The sequence below is a fragment of the Rhinoderma darwinii genome, chromosome 10 (assembly GCF_050947455.1).
Source record: "Rhinoderma darwinii isolate aRhiDar2 chromosome 10, aRhiDar2.hap1, whole genome shotgun sequence".
Lineage (NCBI taxonomy): Eukaryota > Metazoa > Chordata > Amphibia > Anura > Rhinodermatidae > Rhinoderma > Rhinoderma darwinii.
Genome location: NC_134696.1, coordinates 90,043,825 through 90,058,738, shown reverse-complemented (window position 1 = coordinate 90,058,738; position 14,914 = coordinate 90,043,825). Strand labels below are relative to the sequence as shown.

Here is a 14,914-nt window from a genome sequence, read left to right as displayed (position 1 = left end):
TTTGTTTCTGTGTATATCCCTGTCTATGCCACTGTATAGCATTAAAAATCATCTAAAAGCCTGCTGATTTTCCATCGAGACTTTTATTTTTCTCTTGTACACACATGCAAATAACTTTTTTTTCATTATAGTATATGCTATTTAAATATTGTAATGTTACAACCGAGCAGCTGTCCATCAAAACCCCAAGCAGCGAAAAGTCAAGGCATAGAGAGCCCTGACTCCAGCAAATACTGTCTGGAGAGAGAACAAAGAAGAAAATAACTGTAGTTCAACTATATATAGTAACACAGTATATGAGGCAAAAAAAAAAAAAAGACATAAGTCCATCCAGTTCAGCCTATTACTCTGCAATGTCGATCCAGAGGAAAGCATGTTGGGGAAAAATTCCCTCCCGACCCCAATATAGCAATCAGAATAAATCCCTGAATCAACTACCCATCTCCCGTAATCTAATATCCATAACTTCTCATATTATTATACTCAAGAAAGACATCCATAGTCTCACTGCTCTTACAGTAAAGAATCCTCTTTGATGTTGGTGTAGAAACCTTCTTTCGTCTAGAAACGTAGAGGATGCCCCCTTGTTATAGTTAAAATCCTGGCTATAAATCATGAGAGAGATCTCTGTATTGAACTTGGATATATTTATATATAGTTATTAGGTCACTCCTCAGGCGTCTTTTTTTTTACAAATTAAATAACCCTAATTTTGATCATCTTTCTGGATACTGTAGTCCATCAATTCCATTTATTACTTTGGATGCCCACCTAAGAATTACTTTGGTTGATGCTAATATAAGATTAAAGATCTCTGCTTGCAGTCAGTAAATAAAAATATTCTTTTTTACATCCAGAGGCAGCGCAGCTCGTTCCATTTCCTACATCTTCCCATCTCTCCACCAATCATCCGCGTTGCGGAGGATGTATAGTATTAAAGTGCCTTCAGATCTGAGGAAGGGGGTAGGCAGCTCTAAAATTCCCATCTTCCAATTCCAGCTTTGTGTTTTTACTCTTGGGACAGGAGCAGATCAGTGCCTGACATTGACCTCCTATACCCACATATATTGGCATGTCCTTCCTCTATGACTTTAAGAGGATCGGATTGGCCCACCAGAGTAACAGAGGATCCGCTGGTGGGCCCAGTGCTTATTGGTGATGTAGCTTCCATGTGCAATGATAACAGCAGAATGTACAATACAATTAAATATAGATGAGCACGGGTTCTGTATATCTTGAGGGTGGGCCCTCAGAATCATTTCTTCTGGTGGTCATACGGATTTTAGTCAATGGGGCCAAACATCTACCTAAAACAACCATTTTTATCATTGCTTACGGTCTGTTCATATCTGCGTTGGAGGCGCCGCTAGGTGGTTTCGTCGTAAGATCCTCTGACGGAGCAGAACGGGAAAACCAATGCAGGTGTGAACCTGCCTTTACTTGTCTGTTGATGTTCTTTTTTTTTTAAATAGTTTTTTTGACCTTGAAATTTGTCAAAACGTCTTAAATGAAACAAGTAAAACAACATATTTATCCCACATTCTATCGAAGTCTTAAATGTAGGATTTCTGCAGCACTTTCTAAAGAAACCTGACATTCTCTTCTCCCGTCAGACGGTAATTTCCCTCTTTTCGGAGTGTTCTTTCAGCAGATGTAAAATTGAACCACAAGTGTTCTATAAAAATAATTCTTTATTGTAGTATTGTCTAAGCCGTTTCTATCCAAGTATTTCCATGAAGAGAGACATATTTCTGTATTTGCCTGTCATCGAAGTGCTATTCCAAAACAGCAGGTTGTCAAGTAAAGTCTAGAGTGCCCAAGTAATACCATCATCCAATACAATAGAACTGCCATGTCCTTAACTATGCCACCATAGAGTGCCCTTATAGCAGCACTCTACAATGCCCAAATAATAGTGCCATACAACGCACAAATAATACTGCAATACAGTGCACAAATAATATCATCACACTACCCACAAAAACAGTATTGAGGCACCCCGTTACTACTAGTAGTTAGCTCCTGCTGTGAATTGCCCTGTGAAGAGTATTAAAAGCCCTTATATGATATAGACTTCAGGGCATTTGCCCCTTTTTGTCTCTACAATCCGGCTCTTGTTATGCCATTACAAATTTTACATTATTTGGATAAAGAGCAAAATGTGCAGTAAATATAAAGCACAGAAAGGGCAATCGATACATAATCATTAGGTCCGGGCGAGATGGATGGGTTGGTGAACTGATGAGGTTCACCGGTGGTCGGTTGTTCGTGACCAAGTCAGATTTTTAATCATCCGCACGTTTTAAGACTAAATAAATGAATGTTTTTGGTGGAAAATCATGGGTGCGGACTGGTAAAGGAGGGCTAAGTTCATTTCTCTATGGGCCCTTCTGCCACAGTGTATGCCCCTAGGTGCCAGTCTCAGTGCTGCCTAAGACTAGGCCCACTCTTATTAACCCAAAAATGACAGTAAAGATTTGGCCATACTTAAAGAGGACCTGTCACTAGGTCATATAACTTGAACTGGTTTATTGACCTGAATAGCGCTGTCTCCCTGATTCCAGCGCTGTTTTTCTTTTTTTCCTAGACCCCGGATCCAGAGATATGGCCTACTGTTATGTTGGCTCCCTATATGCTAATTTGCTATAGTTAGCCAGCAGGGCATGTACTACCCTTAAGCTGCCTCGTACTGATTGGTCAGTATCAGAGGCAGGAAAGCTAGCTCCACCCCGTTGGCTAACTATATTAAATTAGCATATAGGGAGCCAACACAACAGTGGGCCATATCTCTGGAATTGGGGGGTCCAGAAAAAAAAGAAAAACAGCGCAGGAATCAGGGAGACGGTGCTATTCAGGTCAGTTAAGCAGTTAAACTTATATGATGTAATGACATGTCCTCTTTGAGTTCTGTCTTGGATGTAAGAAGTACATTATGATTTTCTATTTGACAGAAATTTTTGCTCTATATCCAGATCCTGATAACTTGTCAGGATCAGTTAAAATACTCTGCTGATAAAACAAATCATCCAATTCCTGCAGCAAAAATTAAATAACTAACAAACCTTACAACGTCACTTCTTAAACTATCTCCTTATCACTCCCTATAGCAGTTCATGTACAATAAAGTGCAGGATTTAATGAGAGGTTGACTCCGAAAGCAAAAGAGTGGCCGAAAGGGAGCTGAGTTTATTTGATTTTGTTTGTGCTGAGTAAGATTAATCAAAACATACAGGTAATGACCCCCCTGGAGACCTGACAATAACATAAGGATGGAAATTGAGGACGAGTTAGAGAGTGGGGGTTGAAGTCAAAGCTATATTGCCTTTCCCACATGAGCAGTCCACTCCTTAGAAAGTTGCTACTAAGCAGATTTTAGCTCATTTAATATAGAATTTCAGGTGAAAGATTTGTAGTAGTCGCATTATTTTGGCTTCATAACGTAGAGCATAGTAAGCAGACGGTTAGGCCATTATGTATAGCATTTGGCAGGCCGATGACTTCCCACAGCGAGCTAATAGAGCAAGACAGATGATGTATGGTGGACAAGCAGGCGATGACTAATAAGAAGCAAATATGAATGGATTAGGAGTAGGAGTAATGTACAGTACCATCATTGATCTTAATCGAAGGTGATTGAAGGTCAAGGATCGACAGGCCCACCAGAGAACCTGAAGATCCACCAGTGGGCCAAGGATCTAACACAATAAAAAGCCAAAGCGGTGCTTGAGAGGTTCAACAAGAGGCAAACCTTACAGATAACCATTTGGGTTTAATCAATTCTATTTTTAATTATTCGGCTAATGCCTATTGACGTAATGATAATAGGTACATAATGTACAATGAAATTAAAAGTGAGCATGTATAATTTTCTCTGGTAGGCCTCAGGTGCACCAGTGTTACAATATTCAATTAGGAACACATATTTCCTGCTGCTAATTCCAAAGCAATGTCGAACTAAGATTCCTTCAGCCCACTAGACCAAATAATTCTAAGGCCCACCTTCCACCTAACAGAACATGTGAACGTCCACTTTAAATTGCATCGGAAATTTTGCTGTCACCAATACACAAGGTCTAATAAGTTATTTGTGAATCATCTCTTAAGAAATAAACCCTAGTGACCAATAATTGGCTTCAAAGTCATCTCCAAATCTAGTCGTCTTCTGTAGGACCTTTAGCCTCTTTTTTTTTTTTTTTAGATTATTATTATTGTCAAAGCATGGGCCCACCGGGATCCTCTAACATCACCCTGGTTGAAGGACTCCTTTGAGAAATAGGAAATAGGTTGATCTAGAACCAAGGTCTACGGACATCATTTATGGTTCAAGCGTCCATAAACAGACAGTGCCTGTTTCTTTATCTGCCATTGTTTAGAATTAGCTAAATGGTGGTGGGAGATAACAGGTGACTGAAAGGTCTGCTTGTATATTAAGGAAATGTGTCACCAATATACAAAATAAGGAAGAGTGGGACCAAGGAAATTAGATTGTCTTCTCTCCCTAAAACTGTCAGCCGAATATAACCTATGGTCTTGTATTAGTTGAATAAGGATAAGTAGGGGACTGTCATGATGTATTGGCCATAAATAATGTCATCATTGGCACAGTGCCGGGGCAGAATTGGAGAAGGATCTTTCCGTTCTCTTCTTTAACACGGTAGTAAACAGGTGGATTTTGCAATTTTCTATGGTTTTGAGTCATACTTTGAAGTTCCTGGGACCATGTGTAAAAGCTATACCTATAATTATATACTCAGGGATACTCAGCTAGAGGAGATGGTGTCTTCTCAAGATTTGACAACTTTAAAAGATAAAGCTACCACTTACCTACAGAAATTTCAGGGCGATATTGAGAAAACAATGCGCCAAAAATGGTAGCGAGACCTTGATGATTATGCCACAGGTAAAATCTACTGTTGGCAGGGAGAAGATGTTGACCCAAGGGGTCCCAGGAGGATTGAAAGGGGACTGAGAAGACGACAGAGGGGAGCTGAGCCATACATCACGGATTCAGAACTCTCTGACGACCAATATGCTATACCTTTTTTAGGCGACAACATGGATACTCCTATGATGGGAGAAAGCGAACCCGCAGGGGCGGGAGGAAACACAGGAGGAAGAACGAATTACAACAAATCCAGAGGACAGATGACTTCAGCACGGGGGGTACGGCAATATCAGGCCAGGAAGAAAAACCTCCAGACCTAGTGGTGAATATATCGTCATATGTGTTAACTGACCCACAGGTCAAAGTGCTTAATCGTGGCCTGTCTTTTTGTCCAAATAATCCCATTGATTGGTTTAGGCTAAATTTAGATCTTGAATGTTTTTTTAGGTCACTAAGGCTTAAGGCATATTTTTCAGAGCAATCTAAATATATTACTGGCACATGTGTAGCTTCAACTAATGAGATCTTCCACCTTCGGGACTATGGGTTATGTAATAAGAGTAAATTCCAGCCTCCCCAAAATATTCATGCTGTTGAAACTTATATTTTGTTTGTTAAAGATCAGATAGATTCCTTGAAGAGAATGCAGAGTGGTCAGTCTGTTCAAGGAAATCTTACGCGTGCCGAAAATCTGGCACTTAAGGAATTAATGGATAACAGTGATTTAACCATTAAACCTGCGGATAAGGGAGGTGCCATAGTTGTTATGGACACCTCCCTTTATCTACAGGAAATGGCTAACCAACTCAATGATACTAATATATATGCAGTATTATCGAGTGATCCTAAGTTTACATATTTACGTGAGCTGGATACCCTGATTACTAATGCATTTAAGAGGAAAATTATTGATAGAAATCTTTGTGAATTTTTACAGGTAAAATTTCCTGTCACTCCTGTACTTTATCTCCTGCCAAAAATCCATAAGGATCTCACTCGACCACCTGGACGTCCTATTGTGTCAGGGAGTGATTCCCTGTTTGTCCCGATAGCTATGTTCATTGATAAAATACTCAGGCAGTTTGCCATTGGTGCGGACTCCTACATCAGGGACACCTCAGACTTCCTGGTCAGGATCCAGGATCTTACGATCCCTGACCAGTCAGTCTTGGTTACCCTTGATGTGGGTAGTCTTTATACCTCAATTACTCATCAGGAGGGCATTGATGCCTCACTTTCCTTGATTTCCTCACTTTCCTGAAAGGTCAGGCTTCTCCCAGTACAAGATTGATTTTATTAGATCATCATTGGAGTTCATCCTTACGAAGAGTTATTTTTTGGTAGGAGATAAATTTTATTTGCAAAAGAGAGGGACTGCGATGGGGTCGAATATGGCCCCCACCTATGCAAATATTTTTATGCGGCGGATTGAGGAGGACCTTGTCTATGTGTCCCACCACTTCAGTCAAGTACTGCGGTGGTGGCGATACATAGACGATGTCTTCCTCATCTGGACCTGCTCAATTAGTCAATTACAGGATTTTGTAATATTCCTCAATGGTCTAAATTCCACTATTTTATTCACTATGTCTTTTTCCACCGTTGCCATTGAGTTTTTAGACACTCGGATTTCTATCTCTGGGAATAAGCTGATTTCTAACCTGTTTTCCAAGAAAACGGACAGAAATAATCTCTTACATTTTTCCAGTGGATACCCGGGGACAATGTTGAAATCACTACCTTATAGCCAATTGATCAGAGTCAAAAGGGTGGTTAGTCAAAAAGACAGACTATCCTCACGACTTGATCAGATGTGCAAAAAAAATTCTGATCGAGGCTATCCAAATCATGTTTTGGAGCTAAATAGACGGAAGGTTGATTTATTTTACAGGCAGGACCTTTTAGGCGGAAAGTTAAGTGAAGAAAAGAAAGTTAGTCTGCCCTTTGTTTCCACCTTCTCCTCACTAAGCCCACAAATTTGTGAGATTCTGAGGAGAGACTGGAAGGTTTTAAGTAGAGCCTTTCCGAAGATAATCGAATTTCAGGAGAGACCTATGATGGCCTACAGAAGAGGCAAAACGATTAAGAATAGTCTTGTTAGAGCCGATATTGGGTCTAACCGGAAGGGTCAAAGGTTTCTGGCACCCCCGAAGTTAGGTTGTTACCCATGCTTGGGATGTAATATCTGCGATTACATGATTAAGGGTGGTTATTTTAACCATCCACAAACTGGTAGAGTAATTAACATTAAGGGCTTTTTCACATGCCAATCATCTTTTGTCATTTACCTACTGAGCTGCCCTTGTGGTCTACATTATGTGGGTGAGACCACAACAGAAATACGTCTCAGGATGAGAAATCATAAATCTAACATCAAAACAAAGAGACAGGATTTACCAGTATCAAGAGACTTTTGTGAAAAAAATCATAGCTTGTTGCAGTTGAGATTCAGAATCATTGATTCGGTACCTCAAATGAGACGCGGTGGTGATAGAGGCTTGGCTCTTAAGAGAAAAGTGGATCTATAAGTTGGAAACTATGTCTCCCAAGGGGTTCAATACAGAATATCCCTATGGCCCACATATCTGATAGAATGGGGGGTAACTTGCCTTGAATTCTGGGGGATATGATGGGTCTACGTTCCCGATTGGTATGGTTTGTGTCTTGTATGCCTAGTCTGAAGTCCTATTCTGACTTCTCTTTTATGTATACATTTTTTAATTACATTTTGTTGTTTGTCTATATAAATGCTATATGGTAATTTCACTTTTTCAAATTTTTTTTACACTTTTTTAGACACAAACGTTCTATCAAGCATTATGAGGGATTTCGGAAAGCAGCAGAGGCCTATTCATTGGGATCATTGAGTCTCAGATGGGACTATATATTTACATATTTTTATGTCAATATCCAGTACAGATTTCAGCAATGTAGTATATCCAATGTGGGCAAATTTATGTATAATTGTATTAATCTGGAGTATGGTCTTTATAATATTGTGTATTTGTTATCTTTTAATAATAAACATATCTCTATATATATGTGGAACATGATATTTTTTTCCCCAGTATGAGATGTCTGATAAATTGGACATTTATGGTTGGGATGATACTAATCTTTATATATTATGGCTGCTTTAACGATCTTATTCGTGACTATAGTCACATTAAGCTGCAATAGGACGTGAATTAGCTTGTAAACCCCTTGGTCTCTAAGACCATGGATGATGCAGTGCAGCATCTAATTGATCCTCCAGATTTTATACATAGTCAAATGCTGCACATTCATTATACTCTACATTTCCTATCCATATCGATACTGGCGCCTGCGCAATGGGACTGGAACCCTAGTTCCGTCTCTGCGCATGCGCAGTAGCGATTGCGTTGCACGATGTGTTCCACCGGATTGAATATCCGGTTTTGATGCCATTTTGGAGCATGCGCAGACGGTGCGCGCGAACACTAGACGCTGGCTGTATGGAGGGATTGTGAAATGTAAGTTTATTGATTTAAATTAATTAATAAACGGCCTCTGCTGTCCTCCTAATCAATCTAATTGCCCCTATTGCTCACTATTTATGATGTATGTTCATCATCCTCTATATATTATTATCTTTGGATGTCTTTTTGAATACCAACTTATGCACTTTATATACAATGTTTGTAATACACTGTGATGATCATATTTGGATGTATTTAATGAGAATTGTACAATAATTTTTTTTATTGCCAATTGATGTAGGTCTTTCCTATATATACTTGGCACTATTGTTAGTTTGTCATGGCTTGAGAAAGGTTCCTGTTGAACCGAAACGTTGCTGCTGTTTTGAGGTGAACAAATCCACTTTGCTTTCATCTACTTTGAAGTCCTGGTGCCGTCACTGTGTTCTATGTCTTTCTCTATAATTATATCATGGTGTACTACCAAGTCTATACCATTATGCTCCCACATTACCTACTTATGATACCACTGTCAACAAGGGATATATAGCGATGGGCCTGGTTGGGATTGCAACGCCCTCACCCCAATGGACTAGTTATAAGTTCCAATGCTGGTTGCACTTCCATAGCCAGAGGCTTGTCAGTCACTGCTGAATGGATATGGATCTGTGAAGAGCTGGTCATATCAAACCAATTTAAAAATAATTCTCGCTTCAGAATGACTGTATGGTATTTTTATAAATGGTCCTCAGTAAGAATTATGTAAAACTGGAATATTATGGGACCGGAAAACTGGAACAGTCAGTACATTTCCATCAAAGAACGCAGCGGCTAATGCAAAGGTCAGGCTCTTGTTGCGCTATGATTGACGGTCTGTAAATAGTGCCTCCAGATACAGAACCGTGGCTTAAGATCAACGTATGATCAGGGGTGGAACAAGATCTGTTGGTGCCCAGGGAGTTGGAATCAGATTGTGCACCCCCCTCGATCTTTGAAGTTCAGCATTATAGCTGTTGGATGGACAATCATTTGTTTAATTGTCCCCTGTTGCACCTCTCCCCAATCTCTAGCATTCTTTGCTATACAGAGAAATACTGATTGGTAAAAATACCTTTTTTAAATCTATAAATTGCACCGTGTCCCCCCTAATGGCGCACTGTACTACTGTCTACTCCGTCTACCCTTTGTACCCATGCATGTGATGTAAACCAACCATGGTAAGACTGACCCACCAGAGTACCAGAGGAACCTCTGGTGGGCCCAGGCAAGGACACAATAATGGCAACTAAGCCCCAGCAGAAGACAACCCCATTTTGAGCTGATTTTGGAGCCAATCACTAGGGTCTATTTTTCATGGGATGATTCATAATAACTTATTAGATGTTTTTGAGGATATGTCCTATGTCCAATGATAACAACATAGATTACCTGCAATGAAAAGTGGACGTGTACATGTTCTGTATAGATGGAGGGTGGACCCTCAGAATGATCTCCTCTAGTGACCCATGGAAGCCCAGGCGGACACTGACTTCAACAAAGATGCTAATTTCTCCTGGTACAAACGAATTGCATAATATTAAAAATGTTCCCCCCAAACCAAAATTTCATGCAAACCATTGATTTCTACAGTCAATCTATTAAATGGAGAACTATATGGGTACTATCAATAAGTTCAATACCCAATTTTCCTCCTGATTTTTATGACTATAGTATCATACCAGCATATCGTTCCATGTCATTCCTATATTTCCCAATTCTTACTGTTTGATGTAGGTCAGGGATACCAATGCGAAAGACCATCATACTGAAATTGGAATCGTCAGGAACAGACATGGATCTCTCCTTTATTCTCCTTGCTGCTACTGAGGATGCTGAAAGAGGGTTAGGGCTAATTTTGCTGGTGGAAGAAGTGGGATTGTTTTTCCCTCCAGGGACGGTGCCCTCTCTGGAGCTGTCCGAGTCCGACTCTTCCCCAGGATATTCGGAGATGCTCCTCCTCTCCTCCTCGCTTGATACAGGACTCTGGGGCATTGTCAGGAAGGCGGAACCACAGCAGCATTACAGGGCCAGCTAAACGAGGAAAAAAAAAACAGGAACATATTACACATTAGTCACATTATTTTAACTAAAATGTTTAGAGTATTTTACTCTTATCATGTCAATAATACTGTTAGATTTCAAATCCTTTTTACCCTGGGAGGTAGTGCTCATTATCGCCCCTGGTTATGAGTCCAGTGGGCGGTCCTACTCGGTGATCGACAGGTATCAAAGCTCACAAAAGGAAGGCTGTCAATGCTTGAGAAGGCCCCCCACTGGAGTCATAAGGAGGGATTTCAATTAATAAATTCTAAGTTATACAGAATATTTTCCTTAAAAACTATATTAGTATGTATAACTATAGCAAGAGAGTACATACCATAAAGACAATATATGTAGCTCCTATGCTATAGAATAAGAAGGACAGAAGGACATAGCACAGGTCCCCTGTCTAAACACACCACAATGTTCGCAAATTATGAAGAATGAAATCAGACCAAATTTTCTCTTTAAGGGTTTGGGACTTAGGCCAGACTTAGGCCAGTCTTAGACCAGAACTGAGTTGTTGAGTTTTACAATGCCCCCCATTCCTCTCTTCTACGTATATGTCTCTGCTGATGGGGTTACTCAATTTGACCTTGTCTACCCCCACAAAAAAATAAAAAAGGAAAATAAATGACAACTTAAATCCAAGAAAACATCTTTTGTGGCTCTGACTCAAAATCAAGACAAAAAGTAAACAACCCGCCCAGCTCGAAGACAAGTGCCTCGAACATAAACCTGGATACATTTACAATACTAAACAGTAGGATACAAATAAAAGCTCTGGCTAATTAATACTTTTTCCCTTTTTTCCATTTAGATGTTTTTTAAATTTCTTTATAACATTCAGGTCTACTTCAAAGCACTACTGACTGTCTTACTGTGTAAATCTAATGTAAAAGTAAGAATTGGCTGCCCACATTTCTCCTGCCATTACTTGAAAGTATTGTAAAAAATGGGAGAAAGGAAGAATTAAAACATAACTCCTCGACAATGATCTGTTTTGAAACGCTGCTCAGTGGGATATCTTTAAATAAAATTATCATACTTATATTTATGTTCACTGCTTTTTACTTTTTTATAAGACAAACATTCTGTGCAATATCTTGTTCTTATGGCAACATCTCTGGATTCATCGAATATATACCTTACCCTAAAAATGTTTTTTAGCAGCCAGGTGCACAAATCATAAGATACAAGAAACCGCAATAAAGGGACATTCTATTAAACTTCCAATTTGTGAAACAAAATATGTTAAATAAGTAATATATATATATATATATAATGTTGAATATAAGTATTTCCATGTGTGTTACAATTCTCACGGGAATGGTTTTGCATGGGTTAAAGGAGGAATTTCCCCGTTCTTCACCCTAGAACCACCCTCGGATTCCAAGGAGATCGGGAGATCAGTCACCCTGGAAAACCCCTTCGGATTCCAACGTCACCGGGAGATCAGTCAGGATGCGACAAACCAGAGAAAAAGATGAAGCCAAAACCAGAAAACAGGCCAGGGATCAAAACCAGCAGGTCTAACTAGAAGTACCAGATGACCAATCCAAAGGCGCAAGATAAAGGTCAAGGTCAGGGTCAAAGTACGGGTCAAAATACAGGTTCATTATCTAGTCTGAATACACTTTAATTTACAGGCAAGGGTATCCAAGCATAACTTCTCTTTTAAGGCTTCCGCTGCATGACGTCATTAGAGTCATGGAGACCTGACACGGACCGCGACTGTTCAGAGGGCCGGCAGACAAGAAAAGGACAGTGGCAATGGATCGGGGAAAGATGAGTCATAATGTGTGTGGTTTTTTAGTTGGCTCAATCTCCTCATAGACTGGCTATGGAAAACAGGCACTCAAATTTAGATTTTGAGGTGCTGAAGACACCCCTGAAATGCCCAGGCCTAACTCTCAGAGAATGGTGAGGGTAACGTCATAGCAACTTGGGGAACTGTGCGTTCTCTTCTCTCCCACCACAAATAATAGTAGTTTCATGATGCCAATAGGGGCCTAAGAACCCATTCTCCATCTCCTCTCTGCCCACCCGTGACTATGAGGTGTGTGGTCCTGCAGTCCAAATGTCTAACCTAACAGATTACCAATCTAGGCCTACTTATATGTACATCAACAGTGACAAAAAAATTGGTTTTGTATATTCGGGCTGTAATATATACTTTCTAGTCAGAAGTCATTAATGTTACAACTATAGTGATTAATAACAATGAGAAATGTTACAATAGCAAATGGAAGTTTCAAGATTTGCTACAAATAGAAATGTATTTCAATTATATCAAAATGACTTTACATGTGAATGGCTTTAGGATGGAATTTCCTTTATTGGGACATTTTATTGTGGACATAGGTTAGTGCCAGTATGAACCCCCAGAGATTGTAGAGTAGGGGTCGGTCTGAAGTCAAATTGCCCCACCCTGAATCGCCAATTTTGAAATCCCAAATCAACACTGGTTGGAAGGAAGCTTGGATTTAACCCCCTTAAAGACCAGGCCAATTTGAGGTTTTTCATTTTCGTTTTTTCCTCCCCGCCTTCCAAAAGCCATAAAGTTTTATTCGTCGACGTCACCATATAAGGACTTGTTTTCTGCAGGACAAGTTGTAGTTTTTCATGGCACCATTTATTGTACCGCATAATGTACTGGGAAGCTGAAATAAAAACTATTTGTGGGGGGAAATGGGCAAAAGACAGCAATTACGCCATATTTTGGGGCTTTTGTTTTTACGGCGTCCATCAGGCGGTAAAAACTACATGTTCACCTTATTCTACAGGTTGATACGATTACGGCGATACCAAATTGACATGTTTACTTTTATGTTTTACCACTTTTAACAAAATAAAACTATTTGCTAAAAAAAAAAATGTTTTGTCTCGCTATATTGTGAGAGCCATAACTTTTTTATTTTTCCATCAATTTAGCGGTCCGAGGGCTTAAATTTTGCTGGGCGAGCTGTAGTTTTCACCAATACCATTTTGGGGTACATGTGACTTTTTGATCACTTTTTATTCCATTTTTATGAAGCACTAAGGTGACTAAAAACAGCAATTTGCATGTTTTATATATTCAATTTTTTTACAGCAGTCACCGAGCGGTTTAAACAACGCTATATTGTGATAATTTTGACTTTTACGGATGTGGCGATACCGTTTATGTTAACTTTTATTTTTTTTAACATTGCTTTAGGAAAAAAATGAGAAAAGGGTATTTTGAACTTTTAATTATATGTTTTTTTGGAACATTATAAAAAACTTGAACGAGCGATCGTTGGATCGCTTGCATAATATACTGCAATACTAATGTATTGCAGTATATCGTGATACTGATAGTCTCCTTTGAAGCTGCTTTACCAGAGGCAGGGATTCAAAGAAGTACAAAGATGGCAGACCTGGGGTCCTTCATTAGGCCCCCAGGCTGCCATGACAACCATCGTCGCCTGTTAATCCCATCACGGGGGGGGGCGCGATTGCATGTTTGAGGGGCCACCCCCAGAGTCTAACAATTTAAATGCCGCGGTCGTGATTGACTGAGGCATTTAAGGTGTTAAACGGGCAGAATCAAAGTGATCTTTAAATCTGCCCATTGCAGTAAGGTGTTGGCTGTATAACACAGACGTCACTCGCTGAGTATGGCGCGAGCTCAGCCCGTGAGCCCGCTCCATACTTCCCCTTAACGGCTGTCACGTACATGTACGTGGTATGTTGTTAAGGGGGTTAAAGGGGTTGTCCAGGATAAGAAAAACATGGCAATTTTTTTCCAGAAACAGCGCCACATCTGGTCATGGGTTGTGTCTGGTATTTCAGCATTGCTCCATTGAAGTTAATGGGGCTGAGCTGCATTAGCATATACAACCTGTGGGCAGGTGTGGTGCTGTTCTTAGCCTCTAGTAGGAATCATGAAACTACTTCAAGGTTATTTGTGGTAGTGGAGGCTTTTGGAGGAAACTAGTCATGTTTTTCATATCCTGGACAACCCTTTTAATCCACCTCCAAGGGCCATACCACAATGATGTAGCCTGTCTGTATGCCAACAATACGGCAGAATGCAGTGCCTACAACTCCCATCATCATTTAAGGGACACAGGGTAGGGTGATACAAGGTTGACCGATATATCTTCTTGGTGCCAGTATAAACTTAATACCTCATCCATAGCATATCCCCTAAGTTTCTCCCCAATTCTCGTCCTTATTTATGACCTCTGTACCTCATTTGGAACTAAATTATTACTTGTCATGCAGTCAACTAAAAAGCTGAGTATATCACGTCGAGCCTGGGCTTCTCTCTGTCCAGGATTCCTGCAAGATTTATCTAACATAGGTTTGGTGGTACCCATCACCCCACACAAGACCAACTTTGACAATACAAAGGTAATAAGCAACAAGGTATAAATTATCTAGGACTTCAACTTGGGGATAGGTCCTCTTTAGGTGCCCCGGTTTGACCTGCTACAATGTTGAGAATTATGCTAAGGATGTATTCACCCGACTTTCTGACTAA

At 40.0% G+C, this 14,914-nt stretch overlaps 1 protein-coding gene across 1 annotated transcript in view; it reads right to left on the bottom strand.

Moving 5' to 3' along the window:
• Positions 1-14,914, bottom strand: part of SHANK1 (SH3 and multiple ankyrin repeat domains 1) — a 382,494-nt gene that overhangs the window by 206,305 nt on the left and 161,275 nt on the right. Inside the window, exon 2 of the mRNA XM_075840236.1 lies at positions 10,087-10,395. Coding sequence (XP_075696351.1) covers positions 10,087-10,356 — 270 coding nt within the window. The 5' untranslated portion in view covers positions 10,357-10,395. The remainder of the gene's footprint in view (positions 1-10,086; positions 10,396-14,914) is intronic.